The sequence below is a fragment of the Bacillus rossius genome, chromosome 1, assembly GCF_032445375.1.
Source record: "Bacillus rossius redtenbacheri isolate Brsri chromosome 1, Brsri_v3, whole genome shotgun sequence".
NCBI classification, from domain to species: domain Eukaryota; kingdom Metazoa; phylum Arthropoda; class Insecta; order Phasmatodea; family Bacillidae; genus Bacillus; species Bacillus rossius.
In genome coordinates, this window is record NC_086330.1 from 279831455 (window position 1) to 279857753 (window position 26299).

Here is a 26299-nt window from a genome sequence, read left to right on the forward strand (position 1 = left end):
AATAGCTTCCTAACAAACTGCACAGCGTAAGACTAAAACCGCTCGAAGACTTGTACTGAACAGAACAAATTAGAACAACACCCCGTGTTGCACGCCGTAGTGCGGTTCATATTCCCCCTCCCCCTCCGCCTCTTAGTGACGTATTGCGTCTATGAGGAAAGAAGAAACATGACACGTCTGGGAACACTACAGTCGCTGCCAACATGACACTGTACAGATTTGCCGCGTGATTATCAGACGCCGCGATGTACGTATTATATAAGTTGTGCGCATTTACACCGCAGCATTTGCCCAGGAAAGAAATAAAATTCCAGACAGTTTCCCGGTTTTACCCGGGCCCTTTCAAATTCCCGACATATTCCCGGTTTTTCCCGTTTTCCCGGTTTGGTGGCCACCCTGTTTAAACAAATATCCTCCTGTCAAAGTTTAAATATTCACTAAACACCTCCTAAAAATGTTTCAACTCAATTTGAACAGAGTGTAGCAAAAGTTTGGTGAGTTTTGTTTTCAATTGCCTTTGTGTGTAAAAGGCAACAATGTGTTTTTTTTTTTTATTTTTGACTTTGTGGGATATGAATCAACCTTTTTTTTTGTTAACTAAGCAGAAGAAATAGCTGCCTAATCTGTCAAAAGATAAACATCACTGGGCAGCCTAAGTGTATTATTTATCCTAGAAATGTGCTGACAGTTATTGACCATTTTTAATGACAAGTGGTATACTATAATTTTTTGTCTAAGTATCAATTTAAATTAACAGAGCCTTCAAGCAAATTTATACACCCGTGAATGGTAGAAACAGTTTTCACCCCATCCCCCTCCCCCCCACACAAACAAACACACACAACATTTTTGAAGACCTATTACCACAGATATGCTTTAGTAAACCCTGGAAGTTCATGGAATTTTTTTCCCAGAGTAATATTTCATTTGGCTAAGGCACAGAGCACAGAAAATATCATTAACCCTACTTTTTTAAGAATTTAATCAACTTATTAAACTGCTCTGCTGGATCCTTCCTACACCTGGGCCCCTGGGCATTTGACCCTTTCAACACCCCCCTCCAACACAGCAGCACTGTACGTACAGGAGTAATTAATATCTGAAGAACAGATTTATGATTATAATGAAGTAACTGTTGCCCTGAAGGTGGTGACTGGAAGGTCAACCGAAACATTGGTGAAATTTTCTTTGATGCGGTTAAAATCCAGGAACTTCAGGCAATGGCAGTGAAGCCTGTGACCCTTATTATTATCATAATGTATTGCAATATGTTTCAAACAAGCATACTTGGTTTAGATAACCTTACAGTAGTAATTTATAAAAAGGATATAAACAAATACATATAAACTGCATTAACATTAGCTGGGTAGGAATAAATAAGTTATATTCTTTTATAAATGCATTTTTTTTTGTCTTTCAATAGTAGTTTATAAAAATTATGTAAGAAATATAAAACTTGTGTGCTGTACACATGAAGATCTATGTTTGTTCCACGATATTGCTACTTCTGTGGCCATAGATTGTGAATGTTCATTCATTAGTTCAAAAAAAGTGGTGAACAAAAGCATAGTGAAGAAAAGGCACAAGAAAATAACACTTAATGTGTGCAAGGTTTTATATTTGGCTACCGGAAAACAAAAATCATATGTTTAGCCAATCTCTTACGATCTGATGAAAATTAATTTTAATTTAATCATTATTTTATAATTTTTTGTGTTAATATTAATATGGCTTAAAAAATTTTAGTTGCACAAGTTTGGCTCAGCTATAAAGTTGGTGAAAAACTTGGCACAGCTATTAAAAAAGAAAGCACACCCATCTCTTATCCTTCTTTTAAAGTAAGCTTAATATTGATAGACTCTTGATTTATGTTGAGACAAAAGTCAGGGATATCAACAGACAGCAATTGGCCACAGCCAATAAAAAGGAACCATCTCAGACTTCATTGGTGTGTGATTTCAGGGAAAACCGAAATTGTTTTGGTTGGACCAAAAATTGCGTGGAATAAAACTTGTCACAATTTAATTCTAAACAAAAAATATCTCTACAGCTGCGCGGCTGTTTTTTACTTTTCCTGTAACTTCAAGACCTACAGACCAATGTCAGCTATGGGATGAACTTATGTATTTGAAAAAATTCATGCTCTGTTTCTAAACTGCATCACTTACGCCACTTTTGACTGCCTCCTGAACCGGCATGGGTGTGAAAGATGAGACAAGATACACTTTGAGAGGCCCCCCTCTCACTACCTTCCTCTTTTCCTCTGTCATCAAAGGTCACCCCCTCCCCCCTTTTCATTCTCACGACTACATCTGCTGTCTACCATCGCATTCTTTACTTATACTTTAACACACTTGATTTATAAACAATGGCTTTTCTCCTGCAGTGGCAAAACTCAATTTTTTTAAAATTGTATATGCAGCTCCCTATTTTAAAAGCAGTGGAAATCACTCATACTAACTAAAGTGGCTCCAGAAAGCTCTTGTAAATACTGATAAACCAGAAAGAAGGCAGTGATGTGCTGTCTTTTGATAACTAAATTTACAATTTTTTCTGCATCTTAAGTATTAAATGCAGAAACATAAGAAATTTATGAAATATAATTTTTGTGAAGGTATTTAAACACAATAAGAAATATAGGTTATATTTAAAAAATTCTTCTTTGGATTTAAAGTTATCGAGAAAAACACATTAAAAATAAAGCAACCTTGCTTTATAATATTATAATATGAATTTTGTAAAAAAATAACACCACCTTTTAAGAAAAAAAAATTACCTACCCTTTTTCAAATGTCTAGCAAGAGGAAATAACTTTACGTACCTGCTTCTGCTTCCAGACGCGCTCCTGCTGCCAGATCCACTGCGACTTCCAGAGCCACTCCTGCAACCAGTGATGTATTTACAAGCAAGTGCTGATTTCAACTGATAAAAACTTGGGGCAGGTAATTTTTCCAAAACATTCTGGCTGCTCATTAGACTGTTACAAGAAATGGCGTGCCAGTATTTTCGTCCTTGTAACTGACAGCAGTCAGCAAGAGAAGCTATTGCCTTCTACAGGATATGTTCCACAAGTAATGCAACCAAATTAATAAGATATCAATTATTATTGAACATATTCACACTGTAAGTAAAAAAAATCATCAAAATACCATCCTCCTGCATCAACACACTTCTTGAAGTGGTGTTTCCAGGCCTTCTACGGAATGTTCTTTAGAGCCGACGTAACATGAGCCTGGATGTTTTCAATTGTATCCCAATCCCAATGTTTTCTTTTCAGAGCTTCTTTTGAGCGAAGCAACAAAAAAAAGTCTGAGGGAGACGAGTCAGGACTGCAGGGAGGCTGGAGCACCAATAAAGTGTGGGGCCTGGCCAAGAAATTGTTGACAACGAAGGTGCTATGGCTTGGCACATTGTCGTAATGAAGTTTCCACGCGTTATTGATGTAGCTCTGGCAGCGCATGACCCTCCTTTCAGTGTTTTTAGCACTTCCAGGTAGAAAGTTGCATTCACAGTGGTACCGGTATGTAAGAGTTAGAAGTCGACAATGCCTCTGATATCAAAGAATACAATGAGCTTGGTTTTTAATCTGGACTTGCTCATGAGCGCCTTCTTTGTGTGGGGCAACGCTGGGGTGTGCCACTCTGAACTCTGCCATTTTGTCTTCAGGTTATATTTAGAAATCTATGACTCATCACCAGTGATAACTGATTTTAAAAAATTAGGAACATTTTCACACATTTCCATGAGTCGTTGGCTCCGGAGCACTCGCATGTCCTTTTATTCGTCTGTCCACACTTTTGGAACAAGTTTGGTACATACCTTTTTCATGTAAAAAATTTTCGGTTACAATGCAATAAACTGTTGTTTTAAAAATGTTTAGAGTTTGTGCTATCAATTGAAAGTTCAACCGTCAGTCAGAATTCAAACAATTACACAAACGTGTCACTATTTTGTCGATTCGTGAGGTTGATGGATGTCCACTACAGGGTTTGCCAGTGATCTCCTCTCAGCCCTCCTTAAACAACTTATGCCATCAAAAAACTTGTGATTTAAACAAACAATCACTCCCAAAGGCCTGCTGAATCAACGCTTCGGTGGCGGACTTCCCAATGCACGTCCTGACCCTCCGGCAGCTCAGAGGATAACACCCCTCCCCACCTATCCCAGCAGGTTAGAACATGCTGCGGTGCAATGTCGCAACAGGAAAAAATTGGTTGCATTACATATGGAACGCTCCCTCTATAGCCAGGCCATTCAGGGAGCATCTACTTCCACACAAAATTGCTGTGACTCTTTAGCATTGAGGAACCACTTTTTATGTTTTCTGTACACTCCATAGGTTGTGTCATTATTCTGACTCATGAAAGATTTGCATCAACTTGGTGTCCATGTTTCTGTAATTTTTTTCTTGTGCATAAACTCAGTACTTGTAAAGTCCTCTTCTTTTGGATGAAATGAATGAAACTCAACCAATCACCAAATACAGCAATGCTACAGTCTTTTAACACACAGCTAGTCTTTAAATATTTTCACAAGAAAATACACATTGATAAAAAACAGAAATTACGATGGCTGTAATAAACTATTTAGGACTTTCATTAATTCAGATACTTCACAAAAAAAGAACAGAAAATACCAAACTGCATTCACTGGCAGTACACTGATCATCCAACAGGTTCAGAACTGAACATGAATGACTGAAAAGGCTTTATGTCTGGCTTAAGTCAGTCATTGGATAGAACGAAAGTTGATGAGATGAGAACAAAGCATTGACGGAATGAGCGGGTTGAGAGAAGCGGCAGTACATTGAGAAAACCCACCAACTCACTGATGAGACAGCCATGTTTCACGCTTATCAAAATTTCAGAGTTTGAGCCAGCTGCAAATCAAACCCAAGTAATGTTGCATCTGGTAAAGTTAGATAATCCGTAGCTACAGTCAATAGTCTGGTATTTTGATACTGGTACACACACAGAAAAATTTATTGTACAATATTTTTGAAAAATGACGTACCAACAGAGTTTTCGAAATATACAGCCACTAGAGCTCACTGACCTTGAGCCGCTGCGAGATCGGGACGGCGACTTGCTGGCGGATCTGGACCGCGAAGCTGCAGCCGACCCGCTCCGGGACCTGGATCCAGACTTCGACCTGCAGACGACCATGATCACAATATATTCAAAATTTAATTTAGACACAAAAATATTTCTTGAGAAAAATGTAAATATCTGTACACAAGAGATTAAGTAAATTATAAACAATAAATAATAAAAACTATTATTAGCAGTAACAGTACACCAAAGCAATTGCAAATTAAGTATTATAATGGGAATTTAACAAGAGTTTGTTAATATAGGATACACATACATATATGATTTATTTTTGAGTTAAAAGTGATGTAGAGCTTTAAGAAAAATCACCTCCAGATCATGAGTAGTAGACAATTATAAATCATGTACCTTATTTTAAGTTAAGTTTTAAAAGTATATTGTGTCTGTGTTATTTTTACACAGGTCTACTTTTAGTTTATATGGTAATCCGTGTCTCTACGCCAAAAGAAAGACAAAAAAGTTCAGAGATCTCGACAGAAAGAAATCTTTTGTTTACACCTGGTGTGCAGGGCCGCTGCAAGATTTACAAAACATTTTTTACGTGGCATAAAGGACATTAAAGGGAAGTTAAAAAGATGATTGCATGAATCGCCTGAAATACATCCTCCTACAACAGCGTTTTATGGCATTTTACTGGAAGTCTACTGTATTTTCACCCAGAAAGGTTTGGCTGTTAAGCTTTTGCAGTATGCATCTGAATTATTCTTCAGTTCTCTGTACTATTATATTGCTCAGAACTGGTGGAATCAAGAACAGAGTACCAGGACTGACTCTCACTAGTAGAGATGTAACAAATGCAGCTGCAATAGATCATCCCTGTTCGTGAAGTTTTACACAGAATTGCTTAAAAAGTCGAGTAATGTACCAATATTATTCTGATTTCAATGTTTTGTGATTTTTCAACAAAATGATGGAAAATTGTTGAAACACTTAAGTCGATATAGCTCCTAACTGTGCACAAGTTTAGAAAAACTATAGCTAAAAAATGCTACATCAAGTCCAACAAACCAGTATTTACCATGATAAACCACACACAAATTTTTGTGGATGTGTGTGTCGAAAAAGCATGGTGCATAGCTCAAAGTTTGGTTAACATGCTGTTGCTCAGTGGATGACGGACATCTTGCATGTGGTTTATCAGAGTTTGTTTATGTGAGAAAGACGTTGAAATAATTACTAAAAGATGCAGTTGCGATCACCTACGGTTGCTGACAAATCCCTAAAATGATTAAACATAATCAGGAAATGGGATATCATAATGTTGCCACGGCTGTGCGAATGTGACTTTTTCAATGCAAATCAAATGTGAATCAAATAATTGCAAATATTTGTGAATAGCAAATAATTTGCGAATATTTTCTAATTAAGTTCTAAGTATAAATCTGAATAATTACAGTCAAAATTTGGCATATTATAAATTGTTGTTTAAAAGAGTTATGTTCTTTAGCTTTATATACATTTTTATTACTCAAGTAACATGTACATTTTTATGTCTCTTCTAATGGTTAAGTAATAAAACACAATCAGTGATATAGAAAAATGTCTTCATCATAAGCCAAGCCTACACCTTGCCATCAACATTACGTAAATTGAAGTGCAAAAAGACAAATTCCTTTACATGTTCTGGATCCAGGCATTGCCTCTTGGAAGTGACAATGTTCCCAGAAGCAAAAAAACAATGTTCTGAACTTCACTTCTTCTTCTGAAAATTAAAAACGGCAAAAAATATTTATGAAAGTAAACAGAGCTTCGATGTATCAGTTTTATTTTCCGCAGTGTCAAGCGATTACCAATCGATATATCGAAGAGTTGTTTATTACAACTGCTCGTAAGCATTGTCAATATTCCGTTCTCAGAGTCTTTTGGAATCAAACGTGTCAAGGCAAAATAACTTTTAGTGAATTTTGTTTATCGTGTCTTTTTAATTTTATCTAATTATTTACGTAACATTTTTGGTAGTTTAAAAAGTGATTGCGCTGGAGCAATTCTAGCAACACAATTCTCTGGGCATGGGCCGTTCTGCTGGCCATAACCACAAACGAACACGTTTTCTGTTTTGCTGTAGCCATGATGGCAGCTGTGTTTACTTTTCTATCGTTAAAAAAAATTCTCTAGATTTGTATTAGTAAAATTAATAGAATGGTGACCAAAGAGTATGTGTGCATTAGGTTTTAAAGGTTATTATTGAAAGCTGATGCGCTGGCATTGTTTTAAATAATTTTATACTTTTATATGACACATGGCTTGCCCAAAAATTGTGCTAAGGACAACTCGATATAACAAATTAATAATGCTACACATCATGTAAAGTTTGTATTTAAATAGTAAGCATTTATGATAATTTTCACGCTACATTGGCTTTAACTGTTCTCAGCATGCCCATTTACCTAACCTAAAATTTGATGTAAGTAAAGGTCGCTTACAGTTTTTTCTTCTTCCATTATTCTCTCGGGAAAATGATTTCTCGAGGTTCGACATATTATTGTATCACATGTTTTGTCAAACAAAAGTAATATTTGAATACATTCGAAAACTTTTGAATATTTGAAATTTTCAAATACCTAATTTGGTTTCAAATGTGAATCGAATCAAATATTTGATTCGCACGAATATTTGCAATTTTGAATATTTTCACACCCCTAAATGTTGGAAGAAAGTACGCTGTCGTGGGAAGCCAAATATGTGTCTGGAAGGGAAAAAATAAGAATTGTTTGTAGAGTGACAGTGGTATTGAAATAACCATTTATTTCAAAAGTGATAATTTGTTGTGTGTGCTTCTTTAACAATTTTTCAAATTATTTTGTTTATAATTCTTGTAACATGGCATTGATATTGGTTATACCATATTTACTCGCATATAGGTCACCATCACATATAGATCGCACCCATAATTTGAAGTCTTGAATTTGGTATTTAAGATTCCCCCCATATAGATCGCACCGGTAATTTAATGACGAAAACGGCCGGCGCGCCGTGCAAGAAAGAGTTAACGGGTACTGTAAAACTCCGCTACTACGAGAGCTGATAATGGCATTATAAATTGTTGTAACAACAAGTACTAGTAATAATGGAATATAGAAAATTGAAGACAAGTTAGATTCCTGACTTCTTAAAATGTCTTAATTGTAGACTATAACTTGAAAACAGTGCTTTGTATTGAAAAAATGCACAGAATAAAAGTTGTAGTAAATTTAATTAAAAGGCCTGTTATGATTTTTTATATCTACAGCAGTTTTCGTTTTAAACAAACAATATATTTGCTCAAATAAAAAAATACAGTGGGTACTTTAAGTGTAGATAAGATTAGCTAGTAGGCCTAAAAACATCGTGAAAAACGTAACGTTTATAGTCAGCAATGAACATTTTAAATCGCAAAATATACATATTTTATAACATGAAAAGTTGCTTTTATTTCTAAACATGTATTTAAGCCTAGGAGTGTAAAAGTAAGAGTAATTATAGCAGGAGACAATCTAAAATGTACTAGGGAAAAACGTAAAATCACGAATGTATAAATGTAACGAAATTGTCGGGAATATTACGTGGCTGCTGATACTGTATTTATGTCACAACTTAGCTGAAACAACTGGTACGAGACATAAACTTCACAAGATAAAATGAGCGGAGTCTTAGTAACTGTTTTATACGTATTTTATAATTTCGGAAGTATTGTACAGTTGACGCATATTTTTAAAACTAACCATTTATATCTGGGGATCGTAAATAATTAATTATTGGTATCAAGACATCAAGATGAACGTAAACTTGAACACGTCACGGCAGCGAGAAAACTGGTGCATATACCAATAAACTGGTATTAGAACTGGACTAAACTGGTACACGGGAGGTGGAGCTTATATGTTTTTCCGCTAAGCTCGCATCTATTGGCTGGCTGCTGATGGAAGGTCACGAGTCTGGGCGGAGAGTTGATTACTGTTCTGTGAGTGAGTTATACTGTGCATGCGCAGCTCAGAGAACAGAGAAAGCCAGCCGGCGACTACGCCGCGCCGAAAAAACAGCTGATCGAGTACAATTGCCTTTCTCTGCGCACGGCGCGCTATTGACGGTAAATTTCCATCAATTTGCGGCCCTTTTTTTAAATTTTTTTACTGTGGTGCAATGCGTATGTGTAATGTAGCCCGTGTATTTGTGTGTATGTGAATTTGTTCTGAACGCTTCAGGTTGCGACTGTATTTTAATTAACTTTAACGTATTTCTTACTTTTCCCTTTATTTACACTTTCCCGCTTTTTACGCTTTTTTACTTTGTCCCCATGAAAAGTGCAAATAAGGGGTTTTGCTGTAAACTTCTTTTTCGCATTTTAAAGCAAAATATTGCAAAAAAAAATTCCTCAAAAATTATAAAAAAAATTTTTCTTCAAATATAGGTCGCACTTCATTTTTCCCCCATCAAATCTGGTAAAATTGCCGCCACCTATATGCGAGTAAATACGGTATGTGGCGTAAATTTAATTAGTGCTTCACTGCAGTAAACAAAAAAGCTGCGGTCAGTAGCCATTTTAAATGTACATATATCCATGCACATGGTAAACATGTTATCATCTGCAGTTAATCCATGAATAAAATATTTATTGCCTAAAATCTTTCACAGTGTATTTAAAAATAACTGGCAGATGTCAACACCGGTACTAGAACAGAAAACATCAAAGGCAGTTATAATTTTGAATAATCCCCTATTTCCATAATAAACATTTAATAAAAAATTGAAATATTATCACAAAATCTGTTTTTAAAAGTTTGATGCAAGGTTTTTCATAAACAACTAATATTTTTGCCATTTTTGGTCATGGTCAAAATATTTGGGGTGTGAAGCTTATTTGAGTAAATGCAGTGTATGGAATCTGGGTATGTACACATTTGTAATGTTTAAAGCAAAGTGGCACAGCTGTAAGACATTGGACTCACATCCCAGAGGACCTGCGTTCAAATCCTGGTCCGATAATGATGATTCTGGTTGTCTACCATTTCATTTATCCTAAATCACTTTAGGCAAATACCGGAACGATTCCTTTATTCTTTACACCAATATTGCTAATATATGTAATAGTGCCTCTAATGACATCACCCCATCACTGTCAAAGATATGATCTCCCAAATAAAATATATACTGTACAAAAATGGCTCTTAACTGTAATGTCAATATCCACATGAGATGATACTCAAACCACTTCAAAAAAACTTTATATATATATATATATATATATATATATATATATATATATATATATATATATATATATATATATATATATATATATATATATATATTTATTAAATGTAAAAAAAATTGAAAAACTATAATGTGTGTGAATTTGTCACATTCAATAATCTTTAATGAATTGAAAGACATATTCACAAAATCAAAATTGATTTTAAGTGATACACTGAATATTTACTTACTTTGCGAAGTTAATTAATCAAATTTGAACAGTAAAAGAATGAGTAAAAATTTACAAATTTAAAAAAAAAAAGTTCTTTAACATTTAGTGCCATCTTTGGTGAAAAATTCAAATCCACTTCTTAACACAAATAAAAAATATATCTAGTGTACATGTGAGTAAAACAGCAATTACGGCTACATGCAGGATGCCAGCCTCAGGATCCTGGTTGGAGACTTTCTGACGCACGCTGGCATTCTGCAGAGAGACACTATCTTACAGCATTACAGAGTCATTCAGTGGTCAATGAATAGCATCAATATGTATATATAGTATTCCTTATTTTGAAGTATCAGTATCAGTATAAAATTGAATTGAATTGCATATATTTAGGGATGGTGATTTTTCGTTTTCGTGAAATAGATGCGAAAATATGCTAAATTATATTTTTTCCGCTATAAAATGCGAAATCTAGACTATTCCGAGATAAATGCGAAATCAAGGTAAAAAAACGTAGATTCGTCTTCACTCTACACAATTTATTTACCAATTGTATTTTGTTTCGGTTCAGTATCAAAAGAAACCATCATTTTATGGCGTATTCAGCACAAGTATCTTATTGTCACGTCATTCACAACAACTATTGTTCGTAAATATTGAATGAAGAATGGCCATTAGAGCTGTAGCAAACCGTATGTATTCGGTACTGAGTAACAGGTGCGACATCTAGTAACGAGTAACGAAACTTTACACACGGCTGGATTTCGTTACTCACATTTTTCGTATGTTTTACGCATGCGCGCGCATATTCGATGAATTTACGTTACAAAGGACGATGTTTGTTTATTAAGTAAAGTATAATTTGGAAATTCGTCGTCCAAGTTTTTTTTACTGTTTATAAGAAAGTATTTTTTACAAATTAGAAATATGTATGTTTTTTTTTTGTTGCATATTTTCACTTTTTTTTGTTTTTATCTTAAAAGAGATAATATAATAAAACCGCTCTAAAAGAGATTTAATTGTTTCTTGATTAACAAAAAAAGTTAATTATCAAATATTGTTAATTGTTTATATTCTATTTATTATTATTTACGCGACGTCATACTGTACGCATACGCAATACGACTCGATTCGTTGCTGCAACATAACATAGCATGTTATGCGGTATCAGAAGTAACGAGTAACGTAACGATACGATAGTAACGAGTACTAATTGTTATAGTAACAAATACATACGGGTATGTTTTTTTTCGTTACTTTTACACCTCTAATGGCCATTCGTGCCTCGCGATTGTAAACAAAGCAAAGAACAACTAGCTGGAAGATTGTCTGTCATCTTGCAGAGTACAAGTTTTTAGGCCACCATATTGCGACATCTCTGCTTCGCCGCGCTAACAATTGTAAGTCCCATTTTCTGGCTGTGTTTCACGTGAAAGCCGCGTTCTTGTGTATTCTGTGGAAGGTGGTGTGTTTACAAATACATGGATACTAGTGAATATGTTGTATACTGTTATTTCTCGTGGTAAAAATGGGACGAAACGTAATTTCCATTCGCGATCGCTTAAATGAATACAAAAGTGAACAGTTCTACGAAAGTGATACGAATATTTTAATGTGCAATTTATGTAATCGCTGACTGGAGTGGAAAAAAAAAGATGTACTTGAAAAGCACATTAAAACTGAGGGACATCAGGCTGCAAAAAAAATATATTCACCAAGAAATCGGATGAAGAAAAAAAGTCGGTAAAACGGCAAGCAACGGTTTCTGGCATGATCAAAAATAAAAGAAAGCAAAAATTAAAAAAACGAAGAAAAAAAAATTGAAAAAACGAGTTTCAATAAAATTATTTATGCACTCTACATCAACTATGGCCATGAACATGGCTAAAAAATATTTATTGTAATTTTAAGTATTCAATTTATTGCACTCATAAGTAGGCCTGTGCGAATATTCGAATTTTCGAATATCAAAACGAATAGTTAATTATTCGTATTCGATTCGATTTCGAATACTAACACTTTGAAAAAACGAATATTCAGTCATTTACGAAAAAGGCTGAGCGGGATCACTGAAACTGGGAAACATTTCGGTATCACGGAGGTTTCGCTCGTTGGGCGGGGGCAAAAGTTCCGCGGTATTTTCGTAATATTTTAGAGTTATGTATGTGGAGTTATTCCACTACATCTGGCCACGTAAAGCCCGTTTGAACACAGTAATTCGGAGCGATAACTAACGTATTTTATATAGAAGAATGTCGTCAGGTCGTTTAAAATAGATTTGAACTGTCAGCATACTGATAAAGATAAATACGTGTCTGTAAAATCCACACATCCGGGACGTTATAGGTGACAGTTTTCAGATTAGAGGGTGAAACATGGTTCGTCAGCACTGTAATTTCGTTCCGAACGTGACGGCGAAGAGAAAGAAAATTGTACAGACCATGTGGAAAACATCTGGCCGCATACTCACAGCAAAGACTCCAAAAGCCTAACATGCTACGTCAATGTTTTTCAATAGGATAATACACAGTAAACGACCGGATGCAGGCGGCAACCCCCCCCCTCCCCCCCCCCTCCACTCTTCATACCATTCCCACCCTTCCCAAATTCCTCGCGTAGTGACAGCTCAGGCAATTATCCTGTCCCGCGCATCAAAAAAAACTCTTGCCAAGAACTTACTTAGCTTGCAATCACGTTACATGGTGTACCAAGATTGTGAAGTAAATGTGTTTTCTATGATGGTAGATCCACGGTTCAAAGATTCACTAATTGAGGATGGAAAAAAAAAAAAAAATGGGTTGAAAATTTGTTCAGGGAGGTATGTAAGCTGTGTAAGCTGAACACAGTAGCTGAAACTATAACAGACAAGTGAGGCTACAAGTGAAATGCCTATTAAGAAGTCATCTCTGTGGGCCTACGTGAAACCTTCAACAGCAGCTCAGTCTACGCTTGCAAGCTACAAAGAAACTATCCAAGGAGAAGTAAACGAATATCTGGCAGCACCCTTAATCCCAAAGAATGAAAATCCTTTCAGTTTCTGGTCAGAGAAGGGGTGCACTTGTTTCCGAAACATAGCTGTGGTAGCAAGGAAGTACTTGTCTATACCTGCCACACGAGTGTGCAGTGAGAGACTTTTCTCAACAGCTGGCAACATTGTGACGTGTAGAAAAGAGTCTACTCCCCGAAAATGTAGAGCAGCTTGTGTTTCTCCACAAAAATTTAAATTAGCTAATATGTAGTGATGTGACAAGACATTTTTTAATACGAACTAATTATAAAATTGGAGAACCTTAAAATTTTAAGTACTGTCAGTTTTTTGATTCTACATACATTGTATCAGTAAATATGTACCTGTTATCATATTGTGTGATGTGATATAACATGTTTTATGGGATTTCAATTCTCATTCCAATTATTCGAACTCAATATTCGTATTCGAGAATAATTTGGTATTCGTATTCGAATTCGATTCAAAATAAAAAACTGATATTCGCACAGGCTTACTCATAAGTGTTAAAAAGTTGTTTGGAAACCTGCCAAGATAGGCTATTTTTGTAGTTGTGCTAGATCTTTATTTCTGTGGTTGTTATTAATAAATATGTGTATTATTTAATGCTTTTTAAAAATATACTTTTCTTCAGTAATGTAAAATGAGAGAATTCGCTAAATCTTGTTTTTAAAAATGCTACAAAATGCTAAATTTCAAATTCAAAATGCTAAATGTTATTATTTTAAATGCTATAAATCACCATCTCTACATATATTATTTAACTTGGTGTTTTAAATATTTATTATTCGAACAAGGATAATTTTAACACATACTAGTAGTGATAACATCAAACCTCGAAGACTAGTGTGAGCAGCAACGCACCTTGATCGTGACTTGGCTGAGCCACTCCGGGATCCACTTCTGGAACGAGATCGTGAGCCAGACTTCGCTGAGCCGCTGCGGGAACGAGACCGGGATCCGGACTTTGCTGAGCCGCTCCGGGAGCGAGAACGCGAGCCAGACTTTGCTGAGCCGCTCCGGGAGCGGGACCGCGAGCCGGACTTTGCGGAACCACTCCGTGATCCGCTGTTCGAGCGGGACCGTGACCGCGAGCCACTGCCGGACCGCGATCGGCTGCCCGACTTGGAGTGGGAGCGAGAGCGGCTCGATCCAGACGTGACACGTTTCTTCTTTTGCCGAGGCTTCTCCTTCCCGCTGTCGCTGTGAAACAAGCACCAGGAAGCAATGTGATTAGTTACAGCCAAGGGACAATATTTTATGGTGAATTGTGACAAAATAACAACAAAAAGCCTCCCAATACACCAAATAATACTGAAACACTATATACAGTAGAACTTGGATAATTCGAACCTCAAGGGACCAGTCAAAAACTTCGAATCATCCAAAAATTCGAATTAAGGAAGTTCGTAATATAAATAGGGCCAAAACAATAAAAAATCATATTTTCTATTAAAACTCTTTATTGGTTGACATTTTTTGAATAAATACATCGATTAATGCCTAAACGATACATACATATTAAAATGACCTTAAAACTATTGAACTGAAACATAAAAACAACCTATTGTTTTTGAAAAAAAGATGATATTTTGGCCTGTTTTCTCGAATTAAGGCTCTCGGCCATTACAAAAGATTCTAACTTATTCAAAGAGATGAAGTATGAATCACTTACATTAATTCGGCTCTCAAAAAAACGTCTAAGTTCTTTTATGTGATTCATGGCGTCAGCTGCACTCGGCACCGGTTCTTCTTCTACTCCAGCGATCTCGTCTTCCGAACCTTCCCCGTCATCGTCTTGCTTCTCACTGCCGAGCACCTCTGCGATGATTTCGGTGTCAGCGACGTCACCGCACACCGCAACATCTTCATCGACATTGAGAAAGTCTTCGTACGAGATGGTCGGGTCGGCTCCCACATTCTCCCAGCCGTCGACTGCTGCTGGAATGGCTTCCGCTTCAGTGGCTTCCACAGTTTCGTCCTCGGTTTTAACAAAACCTGCCTTTTTAAAACAGTTTTTGATTGTTTCTGGCTTCACTCTGTCCCACGCTTGCTTACACATTCTGGAAGCTTGCAGAATATCGAGCTTTATTTTCAGGGCGTTTCCATCTCCGGACAGTATGTTTTCTACCAGCAAGGTTCTGTAGAAATGTTTCAAATTTTTTATAATCCCTTGGTCCATTGGCTGGACAACAGATGTCATATTGGCTGGGAAAAAAACCACTTTAACACATTTCAACACTGGTATGGTGTTATGCGCAGTACAGTTGTCGATGAAGAGGACCACCTGACGCTTTTCTTTAATAAACTTCTTGTCCAACTTTATTAGCCACTTTGAAAACAGGTCGCCTGTCATCCAAGCGTTTGAGCTGTTAACGTAATCCACCGGTTTCGACTTGACATTCTTAAAACAACGGGGATTAGCCGATTTTCCAATCATCAACAAGGGCAGCTTTTCTGAGCCGTCCATGTTTGCTCCGACTAAAAGCGTCACTCTTTCTTTGCTTAGTTTTCCACCATGACATTTTTCGCTTTTAAATGCCAATGTTTTGTCCGGTGTGCATTTAAAAAAAAGGCCAGTCTCATCAACATTGAAAATATTGTTTGGGTCTCTATCTTGGATCATCTCTTCTAAATCTCGCTTCCACTGGCCGGCTTCTTGCTGGTTCACTGCCCCACTTTCGCCACAGACTGCTTTGAACGTAATTTTATTACGTTCTTTGAAACCATCCAGCCATCCAGTGCTAGCTTTGAAATTTTGTTTGCCCAATTCTTTAGCGAATTGCTCGGCCTTTACCCTTATTAGGGGACCACTCAACGGAATTTTTTTGTCTCTGGCTTGCTTGAACCACTTAAGAACACAATTGTCGACGTCTGGGTTATCTGGTTCTCGTAGTCGTTTTCGGTCTTTATCAAATTCCTCTGCACTGCTGAGAATTTTATCTCTATTCTTCAAGAAAGTGGATAGAGTGTTGGGTGGAATCCCAAAGTCCTTCGCGATTTCCAATTTCTTTTTCACGCCTTTGTCCACTTCCCTAATCGCCGCTACTTTTTCAGCTAGAGTCAAAGTTTTATAAGCACGGGATTTTGTAGACGAGGTCGACGCCATGGTTGCTACTCTCACAGTTCACTCACTAAACGTCACTGTACGTAAAAACTACACGTAATCACACATCAAAAGACAATTTTAAATAAGCTACAGTACACTGTATGTTACAAAACAGACGATACACAGAACGATGCACAGTTGTACAGTACGGAGTGGAGAGGGGTGAGTGTGGGGAGGGGTGACCTTGGAGACACTACTGCTGCATGTTGTTGCTACGCGCAGGCGGTCGGCACTCGGCACAAGTGTGCGGGAGGGGAAGGGTGAGTCATCACACTACAAGCTACCGCGCATTTGGTCAAACGCTTAACTTTTGCCGAGTATTGTTTGTAAAACGTATTTCCCGATAAATTTACAATTTTTTGAGCCGTAGTTTATAATTTATTCACTAAATTAGACGCACCAAAAATTCGAATTATCCAAAATAAAATTCGAATTATCCACGAATTTCAGCATTGTTTAGATACAAAATGCTAGGGACCAAGAGGAAAATTCGAATTAAAGAAGATTTCGGATTAAATAAGTTCGAATTATCCAGGTTCCACTGTAGTTCTAAAATATTAACATAAATTAGCATTCTAACCAAACTTAACTGCAATTTTTTAATTAATAAATGTAATATATTTATCATGAAGTTTTTATCAGAATGAATAGACTAATTTCATAGGAAATTATTTATTTTACTTTGATTGGTCTTGCATCAATATTAATAACTTATTTTTATATTACATTGCTGCATTTTTCTAACATTAAAACTCTTGATGATTTACTTTTATTGTTCTGATTAATTCTGTTGTAGACATGCTTATTGAAAATTATTATTTTAGTATAAATAAGAAAGCACATACGCCAAAGTGAAAAGCACACTGTTTTGGTAAAATAAGTATAACTATTAAGAAACATTTAAACATAATATGAGTGAATTAATACATTATCTTTAAATATAAAACCAATTTATAAGAAAAAAACAATAAAATGTAAAAAAAAAGAACCATAAATCTAGTCTCTAGTTGTAGATTGTACATACTAGAAAATCAGAATTTTTTTTACCTACTTCTAGTCAAATACAAAAATCAAAAATTTCAAAATCGAAAAAGCCACTTTTATCTTGTATGATCTTTAAGCAATAACAACACTATCCAAATTCACCCCCCCCCCGCCTCCTTTTTTTTACAACCACCATTTATGCTATTTTGGTTTTAGAAAGAAACACAAGTACAAGCAATCAAATGATAAAAGAAAAATCAAAGCTATCATCAACTAGAGTAAAACTTAGTAAAGAATTTTTTCATTAAACTTAAAAATTTATGTTTATTTGCCTGGTAAAATTTTTTTAAAACAGTTCTATTAAGTTAGTTACTCAAACTTATTTAGCAGGATTTCCCTATTTATTTAGTTTGTTATTTAGCATAAATGTAACTTCCTGTCACAGTAGCGAGTCAATGTTCAATGTACTAGTCTTGACGGTCATCTATCAAAATTTCTTCACTAAAGGAAAATAATTTTAAAAAATCTTATATGCATGAAAAATACTCAAATGTATTCTATCAGATAACTAAACTTATTTGCAGAAATTCTTAACAAATTAAACTCTAAAATTATTAAAATTTGGCCATCAAGGTCGCATGTGACAAATGGTATGAAGGCTTGCTGCAGCCTGAGTGATTGTAGCACTATGCAGTACGGTACACCTGTAAGAACAATCAATAATTTGGATGTAAAATAGATTCACAAAAATTAAGTTCTTGCCACAATTGCCAAATTTTATGGCCAGTAAGCTGACAATGTTTCCGCAACTAACCTAGCACTAACATACAAAAGACATGGACACATGGTACATCATACAAAGGTTACATTACAATAGAAATCCCCTACAATCCGTAACACTGTACCAACAAAATTTAGATTTATGTACTAGCGGGAAAAACACTGTAATCTCATTTCAATATAATAAATTCATTTCATAATATAGCATTAACGTAACTTTTTTCTTAATTCTGTAACATAATATCTTTCACCTCCAACGTCGGCAAGCAATCATGATAACACATTGAAGGAAATAATTTAATACAGGCTGGCCAACCGTATTGATTATTATTGTTGTTATTATTATCTAAATAGGCTTTCGTATACTAGAGCTAATTTCTCGTTATATTTTAGATACATTAAGGTAAATATTTTTTGCTTAAAACAAAATAGTTTAACATTGTTTGTGCATAACATGTTGCTGCCCGTGTGTAAGCAAACTTTTGTATATAATGCACTGAATGACTTTCATGTTGCTATTTCATTTGCTGTGACACCGACAGCTTGCATTGTTAAATATATTGTGAATTTGAATCATGATAAACAGTAATTTATTTTATGATCCGTTAGTGTCAATGTAAATGTTCACGGATGTAAAGCAAGTGAAACACAACAAATAGAACTTTCAAGGATTTAAAAAATTGGGAATTAGAATCGGAATCAAACCTGGAATTTAGTGAAATTGTGGAATCGACCCATCCCTACGAAGCAAACATTTATGAAACACAAAAGCCAATATTCAGTTTGTTTTGTAATCTGCAACTATCCCCTTGATGAAGGAAAATTTTAAATATTAAAACCATGCGAAATTGATATGGCATAAAACTGTTGAAAAAAATTATGTGTCTCTTGATTCTTATCTCTTCCCCTTAGCACGTCACACTCACGTGACACAGGTCATGGTTACGATTCCAACAACCAGCATTACTCAAATTTATGAGAACATTTAATCTGTACCCAAGTGGTTCGGAGCCTGCTATAAGGTTGAAGGTCACATCATCCCAGAGCCTCTGTGCATAGCTGTGTGATGTATAATTCATCCATCGCCTAGCCCCAGGCTTTAACTGCCCGACTCACTCGCTCGCGATCTTGAGCTGGTTGCTGTCGCTGTCCGACTCGCTGGTGGAGATGGTCGCCTTTGACACGATGCGACTCTTCTGCTTCGACGACAGCCCGTCGTCCACTGCCGTCGGCTTCTTCCTGCCCCGGGGCTCCTGCAACATTTTCAGCCCACAGTGTGCTACACACAGAGTCTACAAATGCCTGGTGAATCAATTTCAGAAATGTTCATAACCTTTAAGTGAAATTTTTTTACAGCTATTTTATATCACAACTTAATTATTTTAATATATATTATACAAAATACACATAAAACAAAATAGATCTACAATTGAATCCTGCTTATAATGTTTTCCTGCATATAAAATCTAACTACGTATTCCAACACTTATCCCATCTGTGAAGATTAACATGTTAAGGGCTCGGTTCAAGGTCACGGTTGTGATTCTGTCCCGCTGGAGAGCGCTAGTAGTCACGATCAGTTGAACACTCGTTATCACAGACACATATTCTTCCCGGGCGCCACTGTCATCCGGGTAGAAGCGGGGGGGACACGATAATTACAACGCGGTGTTGCCAAGTGTTATCTGACACGTGACGCTCGCACCAAGGGCTATGGGCTACCGAAGACAGGCGGTTCCGCGGTCGCTCTGCTAGCTATCCGAGGGCAGCTAGACAGTGCCATCTGCTTCCGAATGGGCCCCAATTGGCGGCGTGTGCTATTTGCTTGCTGGTTTAACCATGGATATATTGAATAGCAGTCCGTGGACCATTTGGCCGGCTGGTGGGAAAGGCAGTCTGGTACGATTAAGGAAAAGTTAAATAGAATATTACCTACAAAATTATATTCAAATAAAAAAAAAACACAGAAATAAGGGCAAAATCCTAATATAGTGATTCAAGAATTAAAACAGAATTATATTTTTGTGTATTCTCAGTTTAAAGTTATTTCCATAAAGGAGACATATTTATTTCAATGGTTTCGATTTTGGCAAACAATATTTTAATAAGTTAACGTAACTTTTTTTAGTTTCCTGATATCATCATCCAATCGGTTTTAAGTACAATAAATATTTGATACATTCAGCAAAATACGTACCGTTTGTTTGTTTCAAATGTTACTATATTTATATAAATTTGAAATTGTACCGTATTAAATTAACACTGTATTGAAAAGAATATGCTGTGTGACAAACAGAAATTCTTCAGTGCAATTTATACTAATCCAGGCTAATACTTTATTAACAATAATTTTTTTTTATATATTTGAGGCCTATTGACTCGCGTTTTGATTAGGCTGGGACAATATGTTACAAAACGCAAGCAGAGTTAGTAATAAATAAACAACATTTTAGCATTTTTTCTACAGTTTATTTCATCTCGTGGTTCCGGGTTATAAATGTCCAGAACATTTAATGCAATACTTTACTTCACCCAATATTTTTCACCCAATATATATTTATCCCGCGATTGCCTTGAGATCCTTACAATCTGGAGCCTCGGCTTATAACTTATATTGGACACAAAAATATTTCCTTCATTTTTGCGATGAACCTCCCCGTTTTTCACAGTCATTCGAAAGGAAACTTGACATTTGACTACTGTAAACGTAAACACTGTTTTATATTAACATAATTCCATGTAAACAATTTAGTGTTTATAGAAATAATTTAGGCATTAAATAAATAACGTCCAAACGCACCTCCTGTACTTTTAACCTCCGGAAAATCACTAATTCTACTCATTGAAAACGGAGACTTTACCACTCGCATCGGAACTACACATGTAGGTTTTATTTAATTCCAATTAATGATTGATATAAACTTAACCACGCAATGTTATGATTTATTTTCATTACCTACTTTCATTTTCTTACTAAATGAATACGACTGAATTAAGCACAAATAATCAAAAACCGAAATGTCACATTCATCCGACCTTTTCTTATCCAACATTTCGTATTATCCGACATCTCAAAAATAAAAACTATTCTATCGGAAACATAAATGACAATTTGTGTCATAATAATTTTTGTTGATCCCGACTCTAGGTACTGCAACTTATTATTCAGCCAGATATTTTTGTTATTTTTTGGTTGTAAAAATGTTTATTAGGTTTGAAATGTTTAAAACATTAGCAAAATTTTACTTTTATAATGTTTTATTAGCAATTCCCTATTAATCCGACATTTTAACTATCCGACTTTCTGCTGACCCGTTTATGTCGGATAAGCGAGACACTACTGTACGACAACACCGGGACGGCCTCCACTGGGTGACTGAGGGGTCCCAGTGTGATGTGGGCGCCAGCAGTGCTGCTCTAGGGGCTAAGGTGAGCTGAGCGAGCAGGGGGCCGAGGTGGTGGACATGCCTCAGCCTCTGTGCATAGCCAGAGCTCTAGCGGCTTTTCCGATTGCGTATATGTTGTATCCATATCCACGCCCGTGGGGGCCCGGGGCGGCAGGGCCTTATGGCTAAGAGCGCCGGGTCAACAAAGAAAAGGGGGGAAACCCCTGAAAGGTCTATGAACGACCACACCAAAGATGTATAATGATTTTGTAATAGGTATTCGATGAAACTCAAGCAATATTTAGTTTCCCAGGTAAACTTGTAGAGTTACAATGTAGATCGTAAAAAAAAAAAAAAATATTTCTCCATGGTGCGATTTTGGTTTGCGATTATTTGAAGTATCACAATTGATTTGTCTACTATTTATATCAAATATGATGTATTAATTACACTTAGCTTTATGCTAAGTAAAAAATTGGCATTCCAAACATATAAACTCTCGTCAGTGTTGTAATGTTACACAAATTTAGGTAAGTAAATATAAAGATTTACCGTGATAAATATTTCAATTTTTCAAACATCATACATTTCACTGATTACAAAACCTAAATTCAATCAAAGAATTTGATTTAGTCTCATATTACAATAAATCCAGTTACAGCTTCCTTAAAAAAAGCAGAACGAAAAATTGGTTGTCTGTAAAGTCGGTTTACGTACGATAGTTTAACGTGACAACGTCATAACAAAACATTGATGAAATTATTGATCCAGAAGAAAAGTAAATATCATATTCGGCCTGAGACTGAGCCGTAATAGGTTTTTGCAACCAAACCATTTAGGCATTAAAAATATTATATTCTTTGAGGAAGAATTTTTTTTTTATTTTTCTGTCTTTTGTATGATAAAATCTACCTCTGCATACATTTATGAATAAAATTGAATCATTTTTATTGAATTATCACTATTTTGTATGGATACAAAGGAGTGAAATGAAAAGTACAATTTAATTAATAAATTATTTTAATTTGCATTCATTAATTCAAATATATTTATTACTTTTGAAATGTTGCGTGCGCCGTATTTATTTTTACAAGTACAAAAAAAATTCGCAGTTGCCGAGTTCGAACCGGCTTCCTTTAGATTGGTAGTTAGCCTTGCTGACCGCACGGTCACGAGGCCATACTTCATAACGATAGTTTCAGTTGTTATATACATATTTATAAAAATTTTGTTCACGGTAGGGGAATAATATTATTTCGTTTTTATAACACGATTTTATAACAAATACGCATCCCAAACACACCAAACTTATTTATAATGTGTTACAATATTTTTTAAAACATTGTGCAAAAGATCCCGGGTGTAATTTGAATTATTATGTGTAACTGTAAAACACCATTTTTGGTTCAAAACGTATTTGAATATTCAACATTACTTTTAAATAACCGTACCGATTGTGCTGAAAATCGGTGGACAATCGTTAAATTACATAATATTAAAAATTCAAACTACGAAAATATGATTGAAAAGTCAAATCGATGGTTGTTCCAATCGAGTGGAAGAGAGATGCCATGCATGCGTACAATGAGCATGAAGAGAGATGCTACGCATGCGTACAATGAGCAAACAGGACACATCCGTAGTGGGACACTTTTTCGTGCGTGCAGCCGGCGTTCATCGATTTATTAGACGTTGTAACGTCAAAATAGAATAATTGTGGTAATAGTTTTAAGTTGTTTTCTAGGAATTGTAAGAGGCCTGAATCGGTCTGCACTTCAAAGTCAAGATGAATCTTCTAACTGTGTCGCTGTAGTTACTTCGGGATCAGGAGGCTGGAAGTGGGGTCAGTATAAGAAATACTGGAAAATTCGTGAACACAATGCACAGTGATACAAATAAGGCCACAACTGTGATTAATTAATTGCACAAGTACTGCAGTCTTCCTTACTTTACTCTCTAGTTTTGAGTTCATTTCAAAATCGTACTACCTATATGGTAGCAACTCAATTAATAAACGTTACCCACTAATTTTGTGAAGCTACGTAGTAAATAATCAATATCCATGTTTAACTTGAAGAAGTCCCATAAAGAATGCATTATTATCAGTTAAAAGTAATAGGAAATAAATATTCTAAAGACCATGACGAATTAATTTTTTGAACTGAATGGTTCCTGCAGTGGACTGTCTTGTGTGCTTTTCTTGTAGGTTTAATAAATATGGTATTACATATGAGGGTCTGAATATCCTGTTTCCTTGTAAATTTATCCATGAAGAACTCTCAATTTGGCTGTTTTCAACAATGAGGTTTGGTAAATGCTCATTAAAATCTTCACAAACAGCAGAACTGTAAAATAAAAGTAAGAATAAAATGTGCTTAACAATAATAAAATAAGAAATTAGTTCAATACATATTTTAACTTAATGTTAAATTCATGACTATTGTTAAGAACGCATGCTTATTACACAGTTATGATTTGGCATTTGATTCGGAAATATTGTTTTCAGACAAAGACGTGTAATGATGCAAAATGGTCATATGTTAATGAAATGTATCGCTACAAAACCTCGATATTGTATAATCCTATCATCTTATTAAACGTTTTTAGGGCATAAAAAAACAAACTTTTTTTTTAAAATGATTATTAGTTCTGATTTTACTTAAAGACTTTATTATTAATGAATGCTCAGGATAACATGCTATATTTTGTTCGTATGTTGAGAATGACAATGGAGAATATTCTGTATGAAAACTAAAATTATTCATAAAATGTTTGTTCACATCGTAATTATCACTGGAGACAAGAATGATTCATTTAAGTGCATTTAAAGTAAATCTTAATTTCCGCATCGTAATAATGTAAGATGTAAACAAGCCCTATTATGTTAAAATTTTCCGTAGCAGGTTTCCTTTAAAAAACTTACTGAGATGTACATCTAAATAGCCTTAGTTAAATATTTATAATTGTTTAATTATTTCATGTATTAAAAATAGCAAGACGAATAGTGGAACGATAATAATGCTGTGGCTATCAGTCCTCGCGTATCTTTATATTATTACTTTTCTGTCGAGGTTTTCCCACTACTATGCCGAAACACACAAGACCTTAAAAATCACAGTGAAAACCTAAAGCTATAACGAACATTTCTCTACTTCTTAAAAATAAAAGTAACTATTTTGTAGTGTTTTTTTTCCTGTGTATAAAAAAATAATTAAGAAGTTGTGGTTCCCAGATAAAAATGAAATAGCTTCACACGAATTCTTAATTCACACTTTTTTCCAGCTCTATTTAATTCTATTTTAGCTTTTTAGCTAATTTCCTCAACTCTTTCAGCTCTAAAATGTATTGCAGTTGTATTTTGTATGAGCTGGCTTGTATGTTCTTTATTGGGGTAAATAGTTATTTGCACTGATCTGACCTGAAGAATAAAATTTAGAATATATGTAGATTTTAAATGCTCAGGCACATTATAAAATGTTCATAAACTAATTCTATCAGTTAAATAGTTCGTTCATGTTTATCTTTTGCAAATACATGGTGAACAGCGTGCGCTGTGGATGTAATAAACAACATTTATTATTTTATTTAACAGTCTGAAATAAAAGATGGAAATATTCAGTTTACCTATCTATTTACAATATTAAATGAGTTGTTCTATTTAACTTGCTTTACATGTCATTTAAATGTTCAGTATTTTGAATATATATATTCATAAATTAAGAGGTAAAAAAAAATCGCTGCTACAATAACTGTCCAAGCAATGTCACAACGACTCATCCATCTAGTTGCTCACTCAATGGTCCTCAGAAAAGCACTGTTCACCGTAGCTAAAATTGCTAACAGCTCGGCTGTAAGCAGACTATTACCAAGATAACGACTGGACATGGAGTCAGAAGTTCTTTGATGTGGTAATGCACAACATCGCGAAAATTCGCCCGCTAAGAAGTTTGGCGCAAATTATACTGAAGATTATGGGAGAAAATAAACGTAATTGCAGTTACTAAGTGACCACTTTACTACATAAACCTAAATGTAATTTATATATATATATATATGTTCCAGCCTCATGAACCACAATTAAATTTGTTTAACATAGGCCTAATCAATGGCTACCATATCAAAATTATTTTCAAGGGCCTGTCGAATTACTACAATTTCGTAAATATAGTTTGTAAAGAAAAATTATTTTTTCCTGTTATTCTAATCAAATACAACCATGTTATAAAAAGAGCAACATAATAACATTGTGCGTATTATAATTGTAGTCATTGGCATGATGATAGTATTACATTCTCTTGTAAGTAAGAAATTGTTTAACTGATAACAATGTATTCATATCCTACTTAGTAATATTCATTTTAAAACATCCAATATTTCAACTCCATTAATTGCAGCACCGACTAGTTTTAAAAACTTTGATACCTTATTTTATTTTACAAGTTCCCGTGTGCCGGCGGGTTTGTTAGGGCTCGGCGTATCAACTACCTAATCTTAGGAACACTAATGCCTAAATTTATTGGCCAA

The 26299-nt window shown here is 35.2% G+C and overlaps 1 protein-coding gene across 3 annotated transcripts in view; it reads right to left on the reverse strand.

Annotated features, from left to right (window-relative positions):
* LOC134527641 (RNA polymerase-associated protein CTR9 homolog) overlaps positions 1–26299 on the reverse strand; it is a 118366-nt gene that overhangs the window by 14737 nt on the left and 77330 nt on the right. For all 3 annotated transcript variants that reach the window (XM_063360502.1, XM_063360503.1, XM_063360504.1), the window contains exons 18-21: positions 19506–19642; positions 14381–14719; positions 5056–5151; positions 2822–2881 (exon numbers count right to left, since the gene is read on the reverse strand). In XM_063360502.1, coding sequence (XP_063216572.1) covers positions 2822–2881; positions 5056–5151; positions 14381–14719; positions 19506–19642 — 632 coding nt within the window. The remainder of the gene's footprint in view (positions 1–2821; positions 2882–5055; positions 5152–14380; positions 14720–19505; positions 19643–26299) is intronic.